Below are 25,043 nucleotides of genomic sequence, written 5' to 3'. Positions count from 1 at the left end.
GTGTACACGAAAGCTTATACAGTGGTACCTCGGGTTACAGACGCTTCAGGTTACAGACTCCGCTAACCCAGAAATAGTACCTCGGGTTAAGAACTTTGCTTCAGAATGAGAACAGAAATTGCGCAGCAGCAGGAGGCCCCGTTAGTTAAAGTGGTACCTCAGGTTAAGAACAGTTATAGGTTAAGAACGGACCTCCGGAACAAATTAAGTTCTTAACCCGAGGTACCACAGTACCCAGAACAAACCTAGTTGGTCTCTAAGGTGCTACTGGACAATTTTTTAATCTTTAAATTTATTTCGACTGCATCAGACCAACACGGCTACCTACCTGAATTTAGCATTTGAATGTTTTATTTAAAACATTTATTGGTCACTTTTCTACACAGATCACAAATAAGTCAAAAGAAGCCACTTGCATGATTACAGGCCTGCTAGTCAAGGTGGCTGGCTTATTTTCCTTTTCATGTCAAAGTGGTCGACTGTCAAACTACTAGATGCTGCAATATACATTCCGTGAAATTTCTTGGCTCGAAAGAATTGCAAGCAGGGTGTTTCCATACAGCTGCCTACGGGTCAGTAACTTCTCACTTTTTGAAATGGAAACGACTTAACTCACCCGACACCCCTCGAAAACCATCATTAACCCTGCGGTGAGAACAGAGCACTTGTAATTAAGATCTATGAGCAAGTGTTGTACCATGAGACTGGAGATAGGTGACATCTCAGTTTGAAATGGCTGGGAGCCAGAAGGGAAATGTTCTGTGAGGGCAAAGCACATAATGCAGAAAGACAAGGGGAGAGAGAGAAAGAGATAGAGAGATAGGCACGTTTTCTCACCCAAGCTATCCCACACTGCTATTGACCCAGGAAGGTCAATACACGGAAATCCTTGTATTTGTTCTTAGCACTCAATACAGGATCAAAGTACTCTTAATATAACTTCAGTGAGCAATCAGATCATTTCTGAACTGTTCATGCATCCACTTCACGTGGATGGAATGATGGTTGCTTAGAAGCAATCGGATGATGCAACGAAAACTTGTGCTGCATTGCTGCAAAGAGGCAGCCATAAAATCGGAATACTAGGCACTAGGAATGCCCTAGGTAACAATTAGACCTCATGGGCTGGTGCTGTGCTTTGGAAAAGGTAAATTGTTTCTTTAAAGCTGGAGTGCTGCCCATGTGGCCGCCCATGTGGCTCTTACCAGGCCACACCCCTGACCACAAAGCTGGCACCCTGTCAAGAGAAGAGGAGGCCCGTTTGATGAGAAAGGCCCACACAGTCGGTCTCCACCCATTTGGCTGTCACTGAAGTGTTGTTCTAACCACCACGAGTGGCAAACTGCTCCTACATGGCTTTTATCTCATGGTGACATATTGAGAAGCAATATCAAGCCAGCCATAAAAGGTAAAAGGTAAAGGTACCCCTGCCCGTACGGGCCAGTCTTGCCAGACTCTGGGGTTGGTGCGCCCATCTCACTCAAGAGGCCAGGGGCCAGCGCTGTCCGGAGACACTTCCGGGTCACGTGGCCAGCGTGACATCGCTGCTCTGGCCAGAGCCAGAGCCAGAGCCAGAGCTGCACACGGAAACGCCGTTTACCTTCCCGCTAGTAAGCGGTCCCTATTTATCTACTTGCACCCGGGGGTGCTTTCGAACTGCTAGGTTGGCAGGCGCTGGGACCGAACGACGGGAGCTCACCCCGCCGCAGGAATTCGAACCGCCGACCTTTCGATCGGCAAGTCCTAGGCGCTGAGGCTTTAACCCACAGCGCCACCTGCCAGCCATAGTTTCTCCCAAAGGTTTGTGGGAATTGTAGCTTGCTGAGGGTGCAGAGAGTTGTCAGGAGACTCCTAGTTCCCTCACAGAGCTACAGTTCATGGTTTAACAGTCCGTTTCTCTTCCAAGGGAACTCCGGGAACTGTCGCTCTGTGAGGGGAATAGTGGCCTCCTAACAACTCTAAGGGGACATGGGTGGTGCTGTGGGTTATACTACAGAGCCTAGGGCTTGCCGATCAGAAGGTCGGCGGTTCGAATCCCCGCAACGTGGTGAGCTCCCATTGCTCGGTCCCTGCTCCTGCCAACCTAGCAGTTCGAAAGCACATCAAAGTACAAGTAGATAAATAGGTACCGCTCTGGCGGGAAGGTAAATGGCATTTCTGTGTGCTGCTCTGGTTCGTCAGAAGCGGCTTAGTCATGCTGGCCACATGACCCGGAAGCTGTACGCCGGCTCCCTCGGCCAGTAAAGCGAGATGAGCGCCGCAACCCTATAGTCGGTCATGACTGGACCTAATGGTCAGGGGTCCCTTTACCTTTAACAACTCTCAGAACCCTTAACAAGCTACAATTTCTTATTGGGAAGCCACAATGGTTTAAAGTGGTATGGCACTGCTTTAAATGTATAGCAGACCCTCCAAGTGTCCCTATTTTCTAGGTACAGTCCTGGATTTACAGAAGTCATCCCAGTTTCTGATTTGATCCTGGAATGTCCCACTTTTCCTTAAGATGTCTCTATTTCCATCAGAGAAATGTTGGAGGGTATGGAATAGGATGTCCCTATTTTCATTTGAGAAATGTTGGAGGGTATGGAATAGGATGTGCCTATTTTCATTTGAGAAATGTTGGAGGGTATGGAATAGGATGTCCCTATTTTCTGAGGAGAAATATTGTAGGGTAGGGTATAGTGCAGATACCAGTAGGCATTGATGGTGAAATAAGTGTTTGGTGTGGAGACACGAGTTGTCCCACTCATTTCTTTGGCAGGAGCAAGTCCATGGTGCAATTGGAGGCAAACCCAGATCTGCTTCTGGCATTGAAAGAAATGGACAACACACTTCAGACTAGGGAGCCATAAGGCGTTGCTGCATTGGCACACAAGCCTAAAAATCTATTGACTCATTTTCCCATGCTTTCTATACTACTTTATTATCAGTTTGGTTTAATGGTTACCAGATATACCCGCTGCTGTAGTAGTCCCCGTCTGTGCCACTTACCAAGAACTTCTTGCCTGTCATTTCTCTTTAATTTTGCAAAAGCTGCATTAGCTATGAACAAGGCTTGGAGTACTCTGAGGTGAGCCTGACCTACATTTTGCAGCTAGACTCCAGGGGGTTCTCATTCTGCTTTCATGGGGGCAGGCAGGAAATTTCAGTTGACAGCAGCAGACAGCTTTAAAATGCACTGATGTTCTTATTTATTAAATATGAAATGTGCCATTACACTCCTCATGTATTATGTTGCTTGATGTAAAGTGAAACTTATAATAAACCGTTTAAATAGCATTTCAGTGATACAAAGCGGCTTTTTGTTTATTTGTTTTCTTTCTTGCCTTCGAACTTACAACAAACCTGCCAGGTAGGCTATCCTCATCACCATCCTTGTAGCTTGGGACGTGGGTGTAAGCAAGGAAGGGTCCCTGTTTTTTGCAGGCATATTCTGCAATATGTCGTTCATGCAATAATAGCATCCGCACACCATTCCTTTTTACTTGTCTGTTCTGTGATACTTCCTCAATGAGGCCACATTATTATCTGAAGATGCACTCTTGCACTACAGGGCAGCTAAAGTGGGACCAAAACCTAGAACATTTGTGATATTAAAAAAACAAACAAAAAGACAGGATTTCAGCAGAAAGTTACAGGCCATGCATGCACTGAGTGGAAACAACGCAGTATGTCTACCCTGAAACTTGAGTAAGTGCAAACAGTATTGAGAATGTATAATTGCCCCAATACCACCATGAGCACAGATTATCATGAATGTAGAATAAAAGGGGTGTGTGGAGGGGTCCCAAATGTGCAAGTTACCCAGGAGTTATATGACTGGCGCGTACCAGGAGAAGGGGATTGTATTCTTTACAATTGTTACTGTTAAGTTGTGGGTGAACATATCAGACAACACAGCGATTCTTCAAACAGCTCTTGTTTATTCACAGAACAGAACTGAACTGAACTGAACTGAAGGGTTCAGCCAGCCTGCTTATTTACAGCTCCACTACAATGCAACAACAACCATTTTCTGTAACTATCCAATCACTGAACATCACTTTCAGTCCCTTATTTGCATATGTGGACCTGAGTGAAAACTATTTACAGTATCCGCCTGCTGGCCCAGGGTGAGAACTTTGTTGTTGTTTAGTCGTTTAGTCGTGTCCGACTCTTCGTGACCCCATGGACCAGAGAACGCCAGGCACTCCTGTCCTCCACTGCCCCCCGCAGCTTGGTCAGACTCATGCTGGTAACCTCGAAAACACTATCCAGCCATCTCGTCCTCTGTCGCCCCCTTCTCCTTGTGCCCTCCATCTTTCCTAACATCAGGGTCTTCTCCAGGGAGTCTTCTCTTCTCATGAGGTGGCCAAAGTACTGGAGCCTCAGCTTCACAATCTGTCCTTCCAGTGAGCACTCAGGGCTGATTTCCTTCAGAATGGAGAGGTTTGATCTTCTTGCAGTCCATGGGACTCTCAAGAGTCTCCTCCAGCACCATAATTCAAAAGCATCAATTCTTCGGCGATCAGCCTTCTTTATGGTCCAGCTCTCACTTCCATACATCACTAGTGAGAACTTTAGTACATTACATACACAGCCTCTGCTTTATTATTCTCTTCATTCTGTGACTTCATCTATGTTTACCTACCACAATAAAACTTTAAAGCTTCATTGTCACCTCATGGATATGTCAGGGCAAGGACCTCTACTCCTCTGGCAGATTATTTCCCTGCTCCTGCTCTGAAAGAAGTACCAAGTAACTGCCCCTCCCCCATGTATTTCCCTTCCACTAGACCACTGATGCAGTTATAAAGGACCATGTGCTTTCAAGTACATGAGAAAGAGATGTCCACTAGGCTTAGTGAAGCAATAGATGATAAGGAATTCCATGCTGGCAAATAAGTGGGATTGTAGAAGGGGACCAGAGTGCTCTGCCCCTCCTCTGGGGTCAGCACAGAAATCAGCAGGCTAATAATGCGAGAGGTAAGGAACTCTCCCTCCCTCTTCTTCCAGTCCACAGCAGGCTAAGAAGCATTAATTGTTTGCTTGCTGGTTGATCTGGTGCCATTTCCAAGCCGACAACCAACCCAAGTCCTCTGGATGGTTTTCAAAAAATCAGTGAAGTATACAAATGCAATGTAAACTATAAAACGATCTCAGCACAAATGTCATAGGAACAAAGAACCAGCATAACACCTGACCAGAGTAAAATTGCTATAAAAAGAAACCCAACCTATGAAAAAGCACAGAGAAAGCCATTTGTGCCCAGATCTAAAATCCAAACTGAAATTCAAAGGTCTGCGAGAATAAAAATATCTTCACCTGGCTCCGTAAAGATTATCACGTTGGAAATCTCTGGGGAGGGCATTTCAACTCCGAGAAGAAGTTCTGTTCCTCCATGGCGGGCTTGTAATTTTGGCTGGCTTATTTACAAGGCTATGCTACAATGAACCAGAAGAAAAGGAATCAGCAACTTGTTACAAGACCATATTCAGCTCAGTATTGCCTTAGTGCAGATCTCCTGACTTCCTGCGCTTGAGATCTGAAGAAAGTTGTCACATCCCCTGGACACCCACTCTGGCTTTGGACCTGTGCTTGCCCCAGAGCCACAAACAACTCTTGACAATGAGGGAGAAAGATGAAGCTCCTTAGCACTAAGCAGGACCATGAGTCCCTCTAGCCCAGCGGTTCTCAACCTGTGGGTCCCCAGATGTTGTTGGACTACAACTCCCATCATCCCTAGCTAGCAAGGTCAGAGCTCAGGGATGATGGGAGTTGTAGTCCAACAACATCTGGGGACCCACAGGTTGAGAACCACTGCTCTAGCCAATATTGTCTGCTCTGAGCACCACCAGCAATCCATGGTCTCTGATGGAGATCCCTTTCCTAGCCCTTGAATGCCCCTTATTATTTTAGCTGAAGATGCCAGGAATAGAAGACGGGGTTTTGTATGCAAACATGCAATCTACTGCTGCCTATGGCCCCCTTCTGCGCTACAGACGTTTCAGAAGAAATTCACGGTGAAGGCTATGTACACATAACCATTTGCTCTGGCTCCAGAACAATCCCACTGCTGGCGTTTAAAGCTGAGCACACATGATGTTAGCCCCAATCCATCTGCATCCCATAGTTTCTGGAGAAACGCTGCTGTTTGTTGTGCTTGCCCTTAACCCTTACTGATCTAAGAACGTAAGCCACAGGTGTGTACATGTGAGACAGCCATTGTGCATGTGCACAGGACATAAATAGGAGTTGGGAAGGAGCAAACAGGGAAGCCAAACAAGTGATGCTCATCAGCTGAAAACACACACCCTGACATGTACAGCAATGTAAGAATGCACCTTGAAATGAGGCAGAGAAGAAACAACCTTGCTGTGTTTTAAGCCGCTGCATCTGAAACCGTGGTACATGATGTTTGCTGTTCAAATAAAAAGAAATACAAATTCCACTGGGCATGTAGTACTTTTGAATGTGTGAAAGCTATGGGTCAAATCAGGGAAAGGCTACCCATGACTGAGGGATGAGTGTTCCCATTTTGACCTATTTATCCTTTGACAGAGTGCAGCATGTACTCGTGTTTTATCTACTTGTTTTGTATCCTCTTCCCCTCCTTCAGAGAACTTAGAGCAGCATTTTAACTTCCCTGCAACCTTTTGGGATGGGTAAGAATGACAGATAAGTTACTTGCCCGAGACAACTTGCTGAGTAGTGTTCTGATTCCCTCCATATGCAAGTGAACGAGAGATTCAGATAGTGTGGAAGAGAAGGAGCCAAATAAGTGAGCCACTTCCACGCTGTCTGGTGACATTTATTTCAAATATATATCATTTCCTAACAACGAGACTGCATGCTTTTTGCATGTTAATGTCACCAACTGGTACATTTTTTCACCAGCACAGCTCATCCCATCCCCTAAATACAGTGGTACCTCAGGTTACATACGCTTCAGGTTACATATGCTTCAGGTTACAGACTCCGCTAACCGAGAAATACTGTACTTTTCTCTCTATAACACGCAGATTTTTTCTCCTAAAAAGTAAGGGGAAATGTCTGTGCGTGTTATTGAGCGAATGTGTGGTCCCTGGAGCCGACTGGCCTGAGTGCAGGGGCAAAAATCAGGCAAAAATCCAATCGCGCACGTCAGGGAGGAGGGACGCCTGAAGAGAGGAAGCTGTTGCTTTCCTGCATTCTGCCTCAGGGTATTACTGCCCACCCTCTTCTGTTTCAGTTGCTGTTTGCTCAAACGGAACAAAGAGCAAATCCCCTCCCCTCCAAGCAAGCAGAGGGGAAAGGAAAGAATCGCATCCTTCCTTCTAATTCCTCTCCGTGCTCCGGTGCTGCTGCGTCCAAGGAAGCATTTTAGGGACTCGCAGGCAGCCGGAAAACATGCAGGTGAGAGAGAGAGAGAAAGAGAGAGAGAGAGAGAGAGAGAGAGAGAGAGAGAGAGAGAGAGGGCTGGCTTGGGTGGGTGGGGAAAAACTTTTGCCTTCCTTTCCTCCCTCCCGTTCAACCCCTCTCCTGCATTCTTAGCCAGCTGCTTCTCTGCACACCCCTCTCGTGCTCCTTGTCCCTTCTGTGTTTTCCCTTCCCTCCCCACTTAAAATGTGGCTACAAAGCACGGATCCACATGGATCCTCAGGATCTTTGCATTGGGTCACCCCAAATTCACCATCAGATCACATTACATGCCCATTGCTACAGCCTGCACCAAAAAAATCACGCACCCACTGTTGCCTGGGGCTGCAATGGTGCAAAAACATGGTTACAAAGCATGGATCCACATGGATCCTCAGGATCTTTGCATTGGGTCACCCCAAACCATCAGGTCAGATGTCTGTGGCCACAGCATGAGGCACAAAAATGATACATCCACTGTTTCATTCAGAATCCCCCCCCCCTTGTTTTCCTCCTCTAAAAACGATGTGCGTGTTATGGTCAAGTGCGTGTTATAGAGCGAAAAATACGGTAGTGCTTCAGGTTAAGAACTTTGCTTCAGTATGAGAACAGAAATCGTGCTATGGCAGCGCGGCGGCAGTGGGAGGCCCCATTATCTAAAGTGGTGCTTCAGGTTAAGAACAGTTTCAGGTTAAGAACGGACCTCCGGAACAAAATAAGTACTTAACCTGAGGTACCACTGTACCTAAATTCTGTGCACACCAGCAAGGCTGTGTGATACTCAAATTCCAAGCAAGATTTTGCTCTAGTCAACAAGTAATTTGTGGGTAACACCATATATACATTTTTGTTGGAAATGGAGCTCAATTTTTTTTTCCTGGGGCAGAAGTGGCTAACCCCAACCTGAGGACTTGATTCGTCCCCCACAAGCAAATTTTTCTGCCCCCATCAATTTTGATAGAGACAAAAAGTCATGACAGAGTTACATTTCTATACCCAGCCCACCACCTGATGAAGGGGGTGAAAATCAACCCTCCCTATTCATCAGATCAATCATTTGATGAATGGAAAGGGGTCGTATCTATCCTGTCAGCTGGGGGCCTTCTGTACCTTTGGATCAAAATTCCTTCTCTTGCGCAACTTTTTTTTCCTTTGCAGCTGGTCATCCAAAGAATAAAACGGTAACGATTCTTCGTTGTAAGTGACCCGTCCCTAGGTCAGGGTTGGCTGAATTATGGCTCCCAAGTGGTCATTTGTTGAATGGTATATTCATGAATTAAAATGGGGAGTGTCATTTACTTATTGCAGTTAACATGAACAGCATGCTGTGTTTAGGCAGGTTAGATTTCACACAAGCCCATCCCAAGCCACTACCTATTTATGGTAGCTTTGTTGAGCTCAAATGCAACCTGGCTTTGTATCAGCCTGCTGGTCAGACTGTGTATGAGGGTGGCTTCTTGCACATCATCAAAATGCGCAGAGGGGAGGAAATGTGTCTTCCAAAAATGGAGGACACAGACTTTCATCAGATCTGTATATGCTAATTTATTTATACAGATACAAATTTGTAAATCAAATTTCAAAAGGAATACAAACCAACTACGTGGGGCTACCTTTGAAAGTGACTCGGAAACTGCAGTTAATCCAGAATGTGGCAGCTAAACTGGTGACTGGGAGTGGCCCCGGTCCTGAAATATCTTCATTGGCTCCCAGTACGCTTCCGAGCACCATTCAAAGTGTTGCTGCTGACCTTTAAAGCCCTAAATAGCCGTGGTCCTGTATACCTGAAGGAGCATCTCCACCCCCATCGTTCAGTCCGGACACTGAGGTCCACCTCTGAGGGCCTTCTGGTGGTTCCCTTGCTGCGAGAAGTGAAGTTACAGGGAACCAGGCAGAGGGTCTTCTCAGTAGTGGTGCCTGCCCTGTGGAACGCCCTCCCATCAGATGTCAAAGCAGTAAGCAACTATCTTACTTTTAAAAGACATCTGAAGGCAGCACTGTTTAGGGAAGTTTTTAATGTGTGACATTTTAATGTATGTTTAATCTTTGTTGGAAGCTGCCCAGAGTGGCTGGGGAAACCCAGCCAGATGGGCAGGATAGAAATAACAAATTATTATTATTATTATTATTATTATTATTATTATTATTATCTGCAATGCTGCAGTCAGCTGGCCCTTCTCCCTGTGTTGTTTGCTGTCTAGGTGCTAAGTGCTGGTGGGCAACTTCAAGGCCCCTCTTGCTCTCCTCCTTTCTCTTGGTTTTAAACTAAACTTGGAAAAGACTGTCTTTCAAAGAGAGGATACTTTCAGATAGATGATTGCATTCTGTAAAGTCCCTTTTTATAGACCGTACCTTGCTTTGGCCACTGGTCACAAAAAATAGCCGGATTGTGGCACACCCTAGAAACATGATTTCAAAAATCCAATATGTGTTGTTGTTTTCGCAGTTTCACAGGAAGAAATGGGAGTAACCTTACACATAGGCAGGAACTGCTGCAAAAGCCATTTGCTGGCTGTGCCACATGAGCAGAGATGGTGCACAATAGTTCTTCAGCAAAAAAGAGGATTAGAGAGATTAATGGCCAGCAGCAGGAGGAAAAAGCTTTCAGAAGACCTCCATTGCTGACACATCAGTCGAGTTAACTCTCTTAAAGGCTTGGAGGAGAGGGTCCGGCAGTGTTAAGAGTCAGGCCAAACCCCCAAGACTTCCCCATGTCTCCCAGACCATGCATTATGCTCCTTGCAAATACCTTCGTCCAACCTTCCCATGACTCGCCAGGAGTCCAAAGGCTAGGCGGAGGAGATAGGGGGCAGGAGGATGAGCTGGAAGAAGGGGCCAGTGATTTGTGGGGCTCTATGCCACCCATAAGGCAGGGGGAAGAAGAAGATGGTGGGCAGCCAGAGAGGGAGAGGAGGAGGCTACACAACCTACCATTGCTCTTAGCACGAATTTTTCAGGTTACAGTGAGGAAAAATTAGCCAAGGCAGAAAACAAGGGTGCATTCCGAGTGAGTGAATGAACACTAAGAAAATTATTTTTAAAACAAAAGCAATTTCTTTATTGAACGTTGTTGTAATAATAGCCAGAAACTGGAGAATGGCAGTTCAGATTTTTGGAGAGAGGACTTGAGATCTTGTCTGGCCCCAAAGTCAGCAGTTTGAAAGCACGTCAAAGTGCAAGTAGATAAATAGGTACCACTCCGGTGGGAAGGTACCGTAAACAGAGGTTTCCATGCACTACTCTGGTTCGCCAGAAGTGACTTAGTCATGCTGGCCACATGACCTGAAAGCTGTATGCCGGCTCCCTCGGCCAATAAAGCGAGATGAGCGCTGCAACCCCAGAGTCGTCTGCGACTGGACCTAATGGTCAGGAGTCCCTTTACCTTTACCTTTAAACCTTACACAAATGCCCCATGGAGGACTGCTTTCTAATAAATTCAGGCTGGGCAATACATTCTATATGAAGTTTCAATTTCAACAAGCCCTGCTGGATTCAGTAAAGACTTCATCCAATGAATTTGTGGGATGGTGGAGATAAAGTTCATAACCATTGGGGGTTGGAGTTGGTGTGTTTTGGTTACGTAAGGGCACAGTTCTGGCCTCTCCCTAACCTGTTTCTTTAAAAATCACAGTTCACTCAGTTTCCATTTCCTACACCATGTTACCCAGTACACTGGTGGTTTGGCAAGGGAGGCTGTGGGAATTAACACGTAGACAGCCCAGCTCCCATCTTTGCCAGAAGTTCACAACACCTGTTGTGGCTATGTACCAGCACCTCCTATTGACTGGACAAAGCCACCTGTCAACCACCCCTTTTTGTATACTCCTTTTAAATAAACTGCTCAATTGGATTTCTGGGCACCCTCAAGACCTGGTGGTTCCCCCAAGTTGCTTAAACTATGCTGCTGGCTGTTGGAGTACCTGTGTGATCCAGAGGGGAGACAGTCTGAGGTTGCCAAACAGGAGACATGGAATACAGCTGGCTGTTCCCCTACTCCCAATAGAGCACTGCAAGGAAGTGCGAACCCCATGGTGCTTGCCCTTGGTCATGGTGGGGAACCTCTGCCTCACAAGCTAATCTTGGTCTCCCAATTTGACCAACCAGGCCATGTTCCTCAAACCTTGCCCATCACCTGATGCCACATCACCTGATGTCCCGCCTCCATTGCTTATACCACCCTGTTCCCAGGATTGTGCAGCCTAGGCAGCAAGATTTAATCTGTGCTCATCCACTATTCTGCTGATCTTGGAATCTCCTGAAACCTCCATCTTGTGGGTGGGTGCTGGTGTTTTTGTCTGCATAAACCATAAGAACCATTCCTGAAAATTGGAAATAGAGGGAATTAATGATACCAGCTGCATGCTTTTCTTTCTGCCTCCACAAAAGGCCTACAGCCTTCCCATATTTTTTTACGTGAAAGCTGAACTTTTAAGGAAGGCGTCTGGGATATCCAAGGGGTAACACTTCCTCAACCACATCCTCTTCCTCAACCACATCCTCTTCCATGACCAATGTAGCAGCTTCACATCGCTTGTCAATCTTGGCTGCAGATGCAGCACGCCGTGATTCCCTTCTGTGCCTGAAGAGGGTGCAGATGCCTGGATAGAGGAAATCCACAGGGGCCACCAGCCTAGCCCATAATCTTAGTTGCTGCTTTGAGAATGGACATTTCTGGCGTGTTACTAGGAGGAGAAAAATTTTATCATCTTACTACACACACTTTCAGAATGTATGACTGAAATATACTCAGAGTCAAGAGTGGATTTCATGCTCTTTATTCAGCTCATAGTGGTGAAGAGGAATGGATGTTCCCCCAGAATGTCTGCCTTATATACATTATTTACACACTGGGTTCCACGTGATTGGCTAATTCCGCGCTTCTCCTCTAGGCCAATCAGGTTGTGGATTCCCTTCAACCTGGAGCTGGATTGGGTGGCTCCTGTGGACCAATCAGACTGCTGCATTCGGGATCCTATTCAACTCAGTACATAACAATGACTTTCATGGACAAGTCGGTTTGGCATCACATTCTCAATCCAAACGTGGGGAATTGCGAAGCCCCACTCCATTAAGAGAAGTTCCTGGAAATACCTGATGTTTTGACTTGATTCTAATAAATACTGTAGGGGGGTATTGTTTTTATTTGCTACCATGTTGTGCATTTGGGTGCTTTTATAGTGTAAACTGCCCTGTGATCCTCGGATGAAGGGCAGTATAGAAATTTAATTAACAGATTTGAAGGGGGAACAAAAAAAACACTGTCCTTTGTTTCCCGTGCATTGTGCCATGGGAACCCTGTATTTAGGATGGCAATGACCAGGGCTTTAAATAGCAACAGGTTTCTTTTTTTCTGCTTGGTCATCATGGTTATTTTGCTGGAACAGAAAGGGGTGCCCTTGTTTAAGCAGGCTTCCTTCTTGTGGGCATGGCAACCTGGTAATAACTTACAGCTAGGAAACTTTGAGACAGCTGCCAAATTCCCCCATCTAGCGCTGTTCTATATGACCCACTTGGGCTGACCCACCCACACTATAAACAAAGCAGAGTGGCTGTACCCCTCCCCTCCCTGGTCGAAGCCTGATTAGACCAGCAGCAGCAGGGCAGGCTATTAAATCTCAGTGGGTTAGATAACTGTGGGCAAGGCGTACGGAAAAAATGTCTCCAGTGCGTGGCAGCGCAGGGCTGAAGGGTTCATTTGAAGAATTTCAAAGCAGCAGGAATCAGGGAATCCAAAGAGAGGCCAGTTGTGGCGAAGTCTACAGACCTTTAAACATGAAGAAAATCCTGTTGGGCCAGTCACTCTCTTTCTCTCTCTCTCTCTCTCTCTCTCTCTCTCTCTCTCTCTCTCTCTCGCAGACCTCACAGGGCTGTTGTGAAGACAAATACCTAAACATTCTGGATCAGTGTCACTAGAACACAAATATGGGAGCAGGAAATCTACACTCCAGAGAGCTACTGTGTGTGTGCTGAGATTCCTACCTCTCCCATACACAGAGCAAACTTTTTTGAACTTAGAGAGTTACATTTGATATAGCAGGAATATAGAACTTTTCTTAGCCTAAGAGCTACATTCTGTTCTGAACAATCTCCCAGATGCCACAGGCAAAAATGGGCAGAACAATGAATGCTTTTTTTTTAACCTCTGTACAACAGGTTGGTTTAAAAAAAAAAAAACCCTATACACCTCTCTAGCCTTCATCTGGACAAACAAGAGGCACTTGCAGAGTTCAAGCGCATATTCCAGCCAGGCAAAAACCCTCAAGGAGAATGCAAGGCAGAGCCAGTCGCAGGTGTGGCTGGAGAGGCAGTGTGGTCTGAGGAGAGTCCTGGGGGCCAAATAGAGAGGCATTCGGCCCCGGGGTCTGAGATTCCTCACTCCTGCAATATATTGAATTGAAATTGAAATTGTCCTATTCGGTGCATTTTAATTTTTATTTTACATTTGATATTATTTACATTGCTGAGATTACACGTTGGAGTTTGCATGGTGAAATTTGGGGTGACTTTTTTGGATGTGCAGTAGGTGGTGATGATAGTTGCTACTAAGAGAAGACCAAAAAGCAATGCTAATTCTTAAATTGTTCTTAAAACAATGGTCAGATCATTTCTGTGCATGTCTTTGGCAGAACAGAGCACAATAAGAACCTGCAGGATCAGGCCAATGGCCCATCTAGTGCAGCTGTGGGACCAGATGCCTTTGATTCCCAGCAACTGGTATCTGGATACATAATGGTTAACAAATCAAGGGTATAAAAGCTATCTAACTTGAGAGACATAGGCAGCTCACCTTATACCAAGTCCAACCACTGGTCCACATAGATCAGCACTGTTTGCACCAACCTTCGCCAGCCAAGTATCCTCCAAATATTTTGGACCACAAATCCCATTATCCCTGGCTATGGATGGATCTGATGGGATTTATCATCCTCAACTTCTGGTTGGTGGAGACTGATCTCCCCTGACTGGCATCAGAGCTCAAGGGTTCCAGGAAGGGAGCCTCTCTCTCAGCCCTACCTGGAGATGCCAGGGAGTGGACCTGAGACCTTCTGCATGACAGACAGGCGCCCTACACCTGAGCTACAGCCATCCCCTTCATTTTCCTCTCCTCTTTCGGGATGAGAGAGCATAGCCAGGGCAGGGAACAATTTTCAGCTCTAGGCCCACTCTCCCTCTGGGGCAACCTTCTGAGGGACGCATGCCTGCAGTGTGTGGGGCCTGGAGAGTTCTAGATGCCAAGCAGCTGCTCTGTCCCTGAGCCCCCTCCTTGGCCCTCATGGAGGGAAGGCAGAGAGAGGAACGGGACCTTCCTCGGCAGATGTCGCCATGAGGGGGCACCCTTGAGCCAAGGAGGCCGGCGACTGAGGCGAGAGGCCACAGCTGGGCAGAGGCCAACAGCAAGGTGAGCCGGTTTGGGAATTAGGGGTGGGGAGGGCGACGTGTGGTGCGTGTTTAAAACAGAGTCCACAAACCCGCTTTCAAAAGCCCGCAGTCCTTGGCGTCTGGACTTGCAGGTGATGCCATTGCGCCCCACTGGCGGAGTCGACCGTCCCTTGCTGCCAGGTAAGCGCCGCCTTCCGCTCTCTGGCGCGCCCGAGAGCATGAGGCTCTTAATCTCGGGGTCGCGGGTTCGAGCCCCACGTTGGGCAAAAGATCCTCTCCTTGGAGGGGGTTGGACTAGATGACCCGCGGGTCCCTCCAACTCCAATTCCACGATTCTATGACCCTCGCGCGCGCACAAAGCCGCGAAGAAGGAGAGTGGTGAGCGGATCTCCTCCATTCCTCCGCCCGGTTTAAGCCTGGGGGTCCGGCCTTGGTGGGACCCGCTGCGCCCCACTAGGGAACGCGCGGCACTGCAACCACCTCGCCCTCTATCCGCTCCGGGGTCTCTGGGGTTTGGCGAGCGGCGAGAGTGAGCAGGCGCCTTCGGTCCCTCCTCATCTCCCCACGTTTGGCGAGTCAAACTTTGCAAAAAGGGGCCGGAACGAGAACACCAAAGCCCGTTTTGCTCTGACCCCCAACTCCCTTTCCCTCCCTCCGCCACCTTCTTCTGGTTAGAGAACAGTTAAAAGTTTGGTCTCCCCCCACCCACCCTTTCAGCTTCGCCTTCTGCATCCCGAGCATCCTTTCTTTGTGAGTCCTACCCGCCTCCCAATTCGTATTCAGCCCATTGCTTCGCTTTCCCGTTGCGCTCCAGCTGTGCGTTAAAATGTACGCGCGCGCCGTAGTGAACAGGGAGCTGATGAATTAAGAATCCATTGGCCTTTTTTTTTATTATTCTGCACAGTTTTAATAAGAAGCATAAATAAGGACTGTGTGGGTGGTTTTCTCGCAAGTATTTGCTCTCCATCGGCGGTTGCGGCGCTCATTTGGTCTCCTCGCTTCAGGATCCAAGTAAATGTTGGTTATGTTATGGGTTTCCCACCCTCACTTTCACTCTCAATCACCTTCTTAGGCCACTTCCTTTATCCACTTGGTGCAGAAGGCTCTTAGCTGCAAAAGTCCATTCATTCTCTCATACACTCTTAAACTTGCCACTCTGGGCGTTTCTGCACAATAATGGAAACCTGTCTCCAAGTACGGGTTTGTTTGTTTGTTTGTTTTTGTTTTTTGGTAATTGCAACAAAATTTTAATATTCCACCTTCCCAGAATAGTGGATTGCTGCAATGTGTTGTACGTGGGGCTGCCCTGGGAGATGACCTGGAAGCTCCGTGCAGAATATGAGTGCCTTAATGCTAACTGGTCCAGCCAGATGGGATCATGTCACACCAATTCTGAAAGATGCCTGTTCGCCTCAAAGCTGCTGCTGCTGTCCTTTAAAGCCCAAATGCATGAAGAAGAGCTTCTCCCTATAGCAGCCTGCCTATCTTGAGGGGAGAATATTCTCCATGCCCTGTTCCTGGGTGGAGTTTGTTGGGTAGCAACAGAGAATCTCGCTTTCTCTGGAGGGTCTTCCTTCTAGGGTTGCAACTGGCACCAATGTGACAATCATATCTGCACCAGCTTAGACATCATTGACTTGCCCGGGAATTTTAAAGTTCAGGTTTTGAATAGCAACTAGTACAGGCATCCCCAACCTGTGGCCCTCCAGATGTTTTAGCCTACAACTCCCATAATCCTAGCTAACAGGACCAGTGGTCAGGGGTGATGAGAATTGTAGTCCAAAACATCTGGAGAGCCAAAGGTTAGGGGATGCCTGATCTAGTCCCTTCTGCTTGTTTCTAACTGCATAGATAACTCATTTGGTTAGATTGTGGTGCTGATAATGCCAGGGTTGCAGGTTCAATCCCCATAAGGAAAAGCTGCATATTCCCGCATTGCAGGGGGTTAGACTAGATGATCCCTCAGTTCCCTTCCAACTCTATGATTCTATGTCTATTCCTCTGGTTTTTTTTACGGTTATATGGGTTTATTGTTAATTGTAGTCACATATACACCAGGGACGGGGGTGGTGCTGTGGTCTAAACCACTGGGTCTCTTGGGCTTGCCAATCAGAAGATCAGTGGTTCAAATCTGTGTGATGGGATGAGCTTCTGATGCTCTGTCCCAGCTTCTACCAACCTTGCAGTTCGAAAGCATACCAGTGCAAGTAGTTAAATGGGTACCACTGTGGCACTCGTCACATTGTCCCGTTGCACCAGAAGCGGTTTAGTCATGCTGGCCACATAACCTGGAAAGCTGTCTGTGGACAAACACCAGCTCCCTCGGCCTGAAAAGCGAGATGAGACCACACCCCATAGTTGCCTTTTGACGGGACTTAAATGTCCAGGGGTCCTTTACCTTTTACATCTACACCATAAATTTTAAACGCATTTGAAGCATATGGCTTTGCCTCCACCAAAGAATCCTGGGAACGGTAGCTCGCTAAGGCTGCTGGGAATTGTTGTTCTCAGAGTGGCAAACTACGGCTCCCATGGTACTTTGAGGAGGAAGCCATATGCTTCAAATCTATGGCATGCATGGGACCCGTATTATATTGGATTGGTTTGCTTCATTTTTATTTACTTTTGTATACTGTCTTGGGATCTCTGTAGAGGGGCAGGCCAAAAGCATTTGCAATAAACTAAGGAAATGAATAAGGGGGGAGGGGATATCCTTGCTGCCCTCACAAATCAATCAACCTCCTTTCCCCTGCCCCCACCCAAGTTTGTGCTCCCTGCTGTCAGTTATACACTGGAAAAGCACACAGTAACGCGGCATGCTTGAGTAAGCTGCAAAGTGATGCTAAGTGGGTTTTCTCAGAAGTAAGTTCCATTCAGTTTCAAGGGGAATTACTCCCAGGCATAAGATCACTGCGTTAAAAGCAAATTAACGAGCCGTGGGCTAAAGAGGCAGCAAACAACAAATAATCCCTAAACGTCCACTGAATTAAAGAGAGACCTGTGAGTCTTGTTGTCTTTCTCTCCAAGAGAAAGGAATGACAGGAGTAATAATAATAAAATGTACTTAAATGAATCTCAAGAAACCAGTGTGCATGTGTTCAATACTGTGTTATATGTGCGCTACATGAGCATGTGCAATTCATATGTAGGAAGCGGCATGCAGGAGCTTTTCTTCAGCCACATTTATGTGTGCATGAGATGTGAGCAATGTATCTCGTGTGCATGGACACAGAGGCTGCCGGAGGGGTCGCAACCAGGAGCAACTGGTGCAGAGCTGTAGAGACACCCTTCTGACACCAGCTCTGCAGCCACTTACTGGAACAGTGTGGGAAGAAAGGCTTCATTAACTACGAACCCCCAAATTTGGGAGCACCTCCAAACCTGTGCCAATGTTGGATTTTGGGGTGTTAACTATGAACCCCGGTTTGATGTCTCACTTAAGTTTGGGGGGTGTTGCAGAATGCAAGGGGTTCACTGCAAAATGACTGCAAAGCTTTGGCACGGGTTTGGAGGGGATCCCAAATTTGGAGGCTTGTGGTTAATGAAGCTTTGGAGAAAGGCAAGGCAAGGATGGGGGCTGTATGAGCACACCGAGGGAGCCAAGCCAGCCTCCGCTGACCTCTGGTGTTCCCACCCATGCAGGCCTTGCCACCCTGCTGTGCCCACACGGCATTCTGGTAAGCAGCAGTGACCCTGGTGTCAGCAGGGCACCACTCTGTGGCACCCCCTCACCTGCCCTGCATCTGACATCATATATGATGTCAGGGGTGCACCAGGTAAAGATGCAGCTGGGCCAAAGGGGGTTTGCAGGTACCGCCAATCAGCTGATCAGTAGCACCTGCAAAGCCCCATGCAGAGCTCTTTGCAACCGGCAATGGTCAGGTGGTCATTGGGGCTACAGTGCAGAGATCTATGCAAAAACCAGTCAGCTAATGTCATTGTGATGTCAGGTGACTGACAGGGAGGTGGGCGGCTGGGGGCATGGGCATAGCCAGGATTTTTGTTGGGGGGCAGGCCTTTGGTTGGGGAGCAGAACCTCAGTTAGCTATGTATTTTTACTGATTTAGTGGGGCAGCTGGCCCTCCCTGCCCCGCCCCCCCCCGGCTATGCCCATGTCTGGGGGTGGAGGAGATAAGGATCCAGCCCACTAGCTGGGTGTGTATCACCTAAGAGCAAAGGAAGTGTTATTCTTGCTTCAGAACTGCAATTTATACTGAAATCCATGTGGATTTGATCAATTGCTTAACAAAGACATACTCATACCATTACCCGACTAAGATTCCTTATAGCGGGTGACAGCCCTATCACAGAAGCAGTCTTCGGATGTCTGCAGCCTGTGTAAAAGGTGGAAAGAGGGCTGGATTTTTATGCCTAGGTGCCAATTAGACTCTGCAGAAGGAGCTCTTTTTGTCCTCTTGCCTGGCTAATATGAATAAACAGGGCGAGAGGACTTTGCTTTTTTTCATAACTGATGCATGAAAGTACTGTACAAGGCACCATCCTAACAGGGCTCGGAATGGAATGCAAGAGAAACTTCTGCGGCACAGATGTTAAACAGACGATGATTGGAAGAGCTGCAGATCAGGCCTACCATAGGTCTCACTTAATTTTCTGCCTGTTGTCCGTGTGCTAAAAGGCCTGGCCATGTGATGGGCATGGCACGGAAAAATAGGGGGAGCTCAAAACCCTGTGGACAATTTTAGTGCTATCGGGGCTGGCTCTACTGTTAGGCAGAGTTAGTCATCTTAAGCTGCAAATTTTCATGGTCAGAGAACAAACTGTCCACGTTAGTTAATTTATTAGTGTATTTTTACTGCCAGAGAAGGGGAGAGGTTCTTGTGGGATGTCCTGCCGTAGGTACCAAAATAACTTACAGCCTTGGGTATTATGCACCTTGACTTGGGGTATGTTCACATTTCTTCCTTGAGAGCACAATGAAGTTGTTTTCCCCTAGTACATTTCACAACTCTTCCTCTCCCCTCCCCTATCACATAATCAGCATGGATTGACCAGTGTCAGATTCATTTCTGTTCATGTACGCACTGGGGGCATTAAGCGGGGTGGTCACCCGTAAGCAAAGGTGTTCACACCTTGCCCAGATACAAATTAAGAATAGCCTAAGAACTCCAGCTGATGTGAAGCTGGCTTGAGAAACAAGGCATCAGGCAGAAATCTCTGCTAACAAAGTCCAAGATACATATGCACTTTGGATAACATGGTGCAACCACAGGTTAAAAACTCAGCACTGAAAACACAGTGAATGCACAGTCAATGGGAGTGTGAACACAACCAGGGAGGGGGGCAGGCTATAGCCTTTTGCTATAGTGCATCAGGCAGCAAAATGTGTTGGGTCGGCTTATTATGATGTTGAGAGAGAGAGAGAGAGAGAGAGAGAGAGAGAGAGAGAATGTACTAAAGAAACAACAACTCCATGGAAAAAGGGGTAGGAAGTCAACAAAAATGAGACAAAAGACGAAATTGTGTTTTGACTGTCTAGGTTAAAAATGTTGAACCTTAATAAAATATAATGGGGAGAGAGAGAGAATGTACCAATTTCCAATATGCTAGGCAAACCAGCAGGTCCAGCTTCACCTCCCAGGGTAGGAAAAACTAATGACAAAAAGCCAGCTATTTGCCTTAGGATATGTTTCAGACTCTCAATTTCCCCTAATATGCCTCCTTTATCTTATTTTCCTTACATAAGATCATAGATACATTCTTCTCCCCACTCCCACACCACCCCCAGGCAACAAGAGTACAGTATTATGTTTAAAAACAACACCAATGGCCCTTTAGCACAATGAGAATTATAAGTTTAGAGTAGAGCTAAGCAGAAATTTCTCAGAAGACTTTGTCCCACCACACACCCCTGAGAAAATTTGTGATTTTTTCCCCATTTTTCCCATGGGGGGCGGGGAGGGAGGTAGAAACATTTCGTAGACGTTTCTCAAAATATTTCCCACCATTTCTTTGCAGAATTTATCCTCCCTCTGGAGAAATTTGGTGGAACGGTTCCCCACAATTTCTCTGCCACCAAATGGTGGGGTAGATCTTGAGGGGCCATTTGCGCACAGCTGTAGTCTGGAAGGTTGTGGACTCTCCATCTTTGGAGGTTTTTAAGCAGAGGTTGGGTGGCCATCTGTCATGGATGTTTTAATTGAGATTCCAGCATCACAGGCAGTTGGACTAGATAACTCTTGGGGGGTCCCTTCCAACTTTCCAATTCTATGACTCTATGGTCTTTCAAGGTGGAATCCTGTCCGACTATTGTGTGTCACTGGTATCATCTAGATCAGAGGTTGCCAACGTGGTGCCTATGGGCACAATGGCACCCTTGAAGTTTTCCCCCAGTGCCCACGAGACCTTAGAGCCTCCAAAACTTAATCACTGCTTCCTCTCCCAGGTCATGAGGTGGCTACCTTTTCCTTCCTGGAAAAGTACCTAGTACATAGAACTGAAAGAGGAAGGTGTAAGAGTGAAACTCTAGTCTTTCCCACTTCCTGTTTTAGTTTTATGTACTTTTCAGGGCTCAGATACATTTTTCTCAGGCTTTTACCCAAATCCCATGGGAAAACAAAGCATGCGTACACACTTTCTCTCTTTCTGTCTCTTGGAGGGGACAGGAGAGAGAAGCGGATACGGAGGAGGTTTGAGAGAAGTGCCCAGAGGAGGCAACTCACAGCACTCACTCAGAAATCCTTAAAAGGCCTAAAAATTGGCAGTCCCTCTTCTAGATTATTGGTGCCTTAGGGTAGAGATAGGACAGGAAAGTAGGGCAAGGGAACAAGTGCCTCTGGTGGAGTGCTCAACATACATTCGCATAACTGGATAAGCTTTTTCGTGTCACAGTTAAAAGAGTGTGAGCTGTGAGCTAAGGAGTGCTGGAGATTTTTGCACTCTTGCTCAGTTCAGCACTGTGCACACCCAACAAGTGCAGGCACTTGTGGCAAGTCACAACTGGCCGAGATGTGGAAGGATTTGTGTTCATGCTATGTACGTGTATGGTCTGGGAATGTCGTATGAGGAACTCCAACTTGAGCGAAAACAGGCATATGTGGTTCGTATGTTTGTATTTGCTTGCAGGCTAGACCGCAGCTTGACTGTGTATGCAGCTCTACATCAGTAATAGCACTTGGAGGAACAATCTGGCCATTGACTCTCAGCATAACTAACCTCGCAGGGCTGCTGTGCGAGGATGAAGCTGAGAGCAGAGAACTGTCTTGAGCTCCTTGAAGAAAAGGCGGGATATAAATACCACAATTAATCGAACAAAGGAAAACAACGCTCTACAGGTAGAACATCTCTGTGCACAGGTGACACGCCACGTTAGGAAGGAAGAAACGCTCACTCACATCCGCCTTCCTGCAAAAACCACCCAGCGAGCGCCACAGGTATATTCATTCACACGTTCAGGCGGAGCACCGCTCTCGCGTGTCGCTGGCGAAAACTCCCCCGCAGCAGCAGCAGCAGCAGCCACGCGCGTGCAGGGCGCGTGGCGAGTCTGGGGACGGGGGTGGGAGGATCTTGCATGCTGATAAGGTGCGCGTGTGCGTCCGTCCGCGCGGAGGGGGTGGGCTGGAGCGCTGACTGGCACCTCGCCACCTTCCCTCAGCGAGCAAGAGAGCGAGCGAGCGAGCAAGCAAGCTGCGGCTCCCTCAGCCGTGGTAGCGCCGAGAGGAAATCCGGGAAAGAGCTCCCTCAGCCAGTCGAAAAGAGGCGAAGCCGCTCGCTCTTTTTCTCTCTCTCTCTCTCAGGGAGCTGCCGCCGCCGGCGCGCTTCGAGTCCCAAAGTCGAACCGAAGTGGAGAAACGCGCGGGAAAGGCGAGCGGCGGCGACCCTTTGGCCCGCCTGTCCCTTCCGCCACCCAGGGCAGCATGAGGAGGGGCTGCTTGCCTGCTGCTGCCGCTGCTTCCAGCGTCGGAGCAGGAGCGCAGGGACACCGCCGAAGCCGAAGGAGAGGCGGGGAAGGCGCGCCGAGGAGGCAGCTCGCTCGTGGCCCCGCCGCGCTCTGAGGGGACGCCGCTCGCCGCCTTTTCTCCTCGCTGCTGTTGCCGCCGCCGCCGCCTCTCCTCCTCCTCCTCCTCGCTGGGCGCGTGTCTGTCTGCTCGCTCGCTCGCTCGCTCGCTCTCCGGCTCCCTCGCCCGCGACTCCTTCCTTCCAAGGGGGCGCCGGCTGCTGCTCTTCGCCGCCGCCGCGCTGCATGGGGCGCGAGCGCTCGGCGCTTTCCAGATATGGTCAAGGCGGCGTCGGGGGTGGAGGTGGCGCTGCCGGCCGCGGCGGGCTCTCTGTGATCGCCGGCACCCGAGGAGGGGGGCCCGGCGGCGGGAGGAAGAAGCGGACCCGCTGAAGGAAGGCGAGTAGCAACAGCGGCGGCGGCGGCGCTTGCCTACTCCTGCCCACAACCAGCCAGCCTGCCGGGGAGCAAGTCTGTCTGCAGGTAGGTAAGGAGCGGAAGCAGGAAGAGGCTTTTGTGTCCCGCCGACAGGGCTGCTCGGTGGCCAGGAGCGACCCGGCAGGAGCCTCCGCCGCCCCTCCGGGGGGGCCCTCGCCGCCTGCCGCGCGCGCTCGCCCGACCTCTCCGAGCGCGGGCGGGCACCTTGCAAAGAGCGGCTGGGTGCATGGACGGAGGAGGAGGAGGGATGAATGGACCGAGAGGGACCGATGGCTTCTCCGTCTCCCCTCGGCTGGCTGGTGGGCAGCCATCACGCGCAGGCAGCACCTGTGCCGAGGACCCCACACCCATTGCAGTGCGGAAATGTGCCTTCTCGAGAGGGGAGGGGAGCACTAGCGTAACCGGGCGGGGGGGGGAGAGAGAAGGCGCTGGGCTCCAAAGCTGATCTTGCAAAAGCGGCGAGGGTGCCTGGCCAGGAGCTGGGGGGGGGGGGGCTCCCGAGGACCAGCTCCCAGGGAGATGTGGGGTGCGGAGATGTCCTTCCTCGGAGATGCTCCGAGAGAGAAACGAGTGATGGGGTGGGGTTGGGGAGGGGGCGCCAGGCGGGATGCTTAGGGATGCTTAAGTCTGGTCCACCTCCTTAGGCAAGGTTCCCTATCCCGGTGTGTGTGTGTGTGTGTGTGTGTGTGTGTGTGTGTGTGTGTGTGTGTGTGTGGTTTGTGTGTGTTGCCCGCGCCTCTCCGCAAACACGCCCCCTTGGCCCACCCTCTCTCCCCTCCTCCCGCTGCTCCTGCGTGGCTGCCCAGGGTGGGAACTTCCCAGGCACCTCGTGTTGCTTGCAGGGATCTCCCCGGCGACCGAGGGAGGGACCTGTTGCTGCAGAGGAGGTAAATATATGTATATATATATATATTTAAAAATCTGATTTCAGTATATATGAAGAAGGAGGATGCTGCTGTAGCGGCAGCGGCGGTGGCTGCCTCTGGCGTGTCCGCTCCATTGACAGCGCTGCAGCCGGCATGATGAATGGCTGGGAGCGGAGATTCGTATTTCCCTCTTCCGTCGGCGGGAGGGAGAGGAACCCGCCCGGGTGGCTTTTGGGGTGTGATTGGTTTTGTGTGGAAGGGGAAGCGAACGGCGCTGGGCGTCTTCAGCCAGGGAAAGGGCACCCCTCTCCCGCAGTAAATGGGAGGCAGAGGGGTGGAGACTGCGCCGGTGGCAGAGGGTATCAGGAAGAGGATGATGATTATTATTATTTTAAAAAACGCTGCAGTTTCTAGACAAACTCGCCGTCTTATTCTTAGCAGCTGCTCTGTGACCAGCAAAGGAAAAGCGGTGTGTGTGTGTGTGTGTGTGTGTGTTGAAAGAGAGAGAGATCGTGTGTGCAGACACCACGGTTCTGGATGGAAACCAGAGTTTGCCTGGAAAGGGAGAGAAACCATAGCTTGGAACCTCGTGCGATTCTTGCATCTCATTTCAGCGATGGGGAGGAAAGGGCTGATGCCCTCAAAGTGGGTGGGAGGGAGGGAGAGGTGTCCTGGTAGAGGGATAAGCCAGAGGCTATCGGGATCCAGGTATCTCTTTCTAGCATGACTACAGAACACACCCACCTAAACGAATCTCCCTTTCCATGCCCCTGCCGCTCCCTCCTACATAGGTCAGTGTGGTAGCAGATGGATAGAACAGCTGCATTGGGACCACTGCATGGGTGGGTGGGGTGGAGTGTGCTTATGGGCATCACCCTGCCTTCCTGCATGGTTGAGGTGCACATCTCCTTCCTTGAGCCTCCCCTGAACTTAAGCAACTGTGGGATGACAACCTTGGGGTGCAAAGGGGGAGCCTTTCGCGTCTCCTGCAAATAGTCTCTTTGCGGCTGCATTTTTAATTTTTTCTT

At 48.8% G+C, this 25,043-nt stretch overlaps 1 protein-coding gene across 5 annotated transcripts in view; it reads left to right on the top strand.

Moving 5' to 3' along the window:
- SLC8A1 (solute carrier family 8 member A1) overlaps nucleotides 1-25,043 on the top strand; it is a 299,351-nt gene that overhangs the window by 16,376 nt on the left and 257,932 nt on the right. For 3 of the 5 annotated variants that reach the window (XM_079968544.1, XM_079968541.1, XM_079968540.1), the window contains exon 1: nucleotides 14,862-14,937. The exons of 1 other annotated variant lie outside the window; for it this stretch is intronic. In XM_079968544.1, coding sequence (XP_079824670.1) covers nucleotides 14,892-14,937 — 46 coding nt within the window. In that variant the 5' untranslated portion in view covers nucleotides 14,862-14,891. Of the gene's footprint in view, nucleotides 1-14,861; nucleotides 14,938-23,927; nucleotides 24,037-25,043 lie in introns of those variants that run through there. One more of the 5 variants, XM_079968543.1, reaches the window with a different exon arrangement.

This window comes from Podarcis cretensis (assembly GCF_951804945.1).
Source record: "Podarcis cretensis genome assembly, chromosome: 3".
Taxonomy (NCBI): Eukaryota; Metazoa; Chordata; class Lepidosauria; order Squamata; family Lacertidae; genus Podarcis; species Podarcis cretensis.
This window is presented reverse-complemented; position numbering and strand designations above follow the sequence as displayed.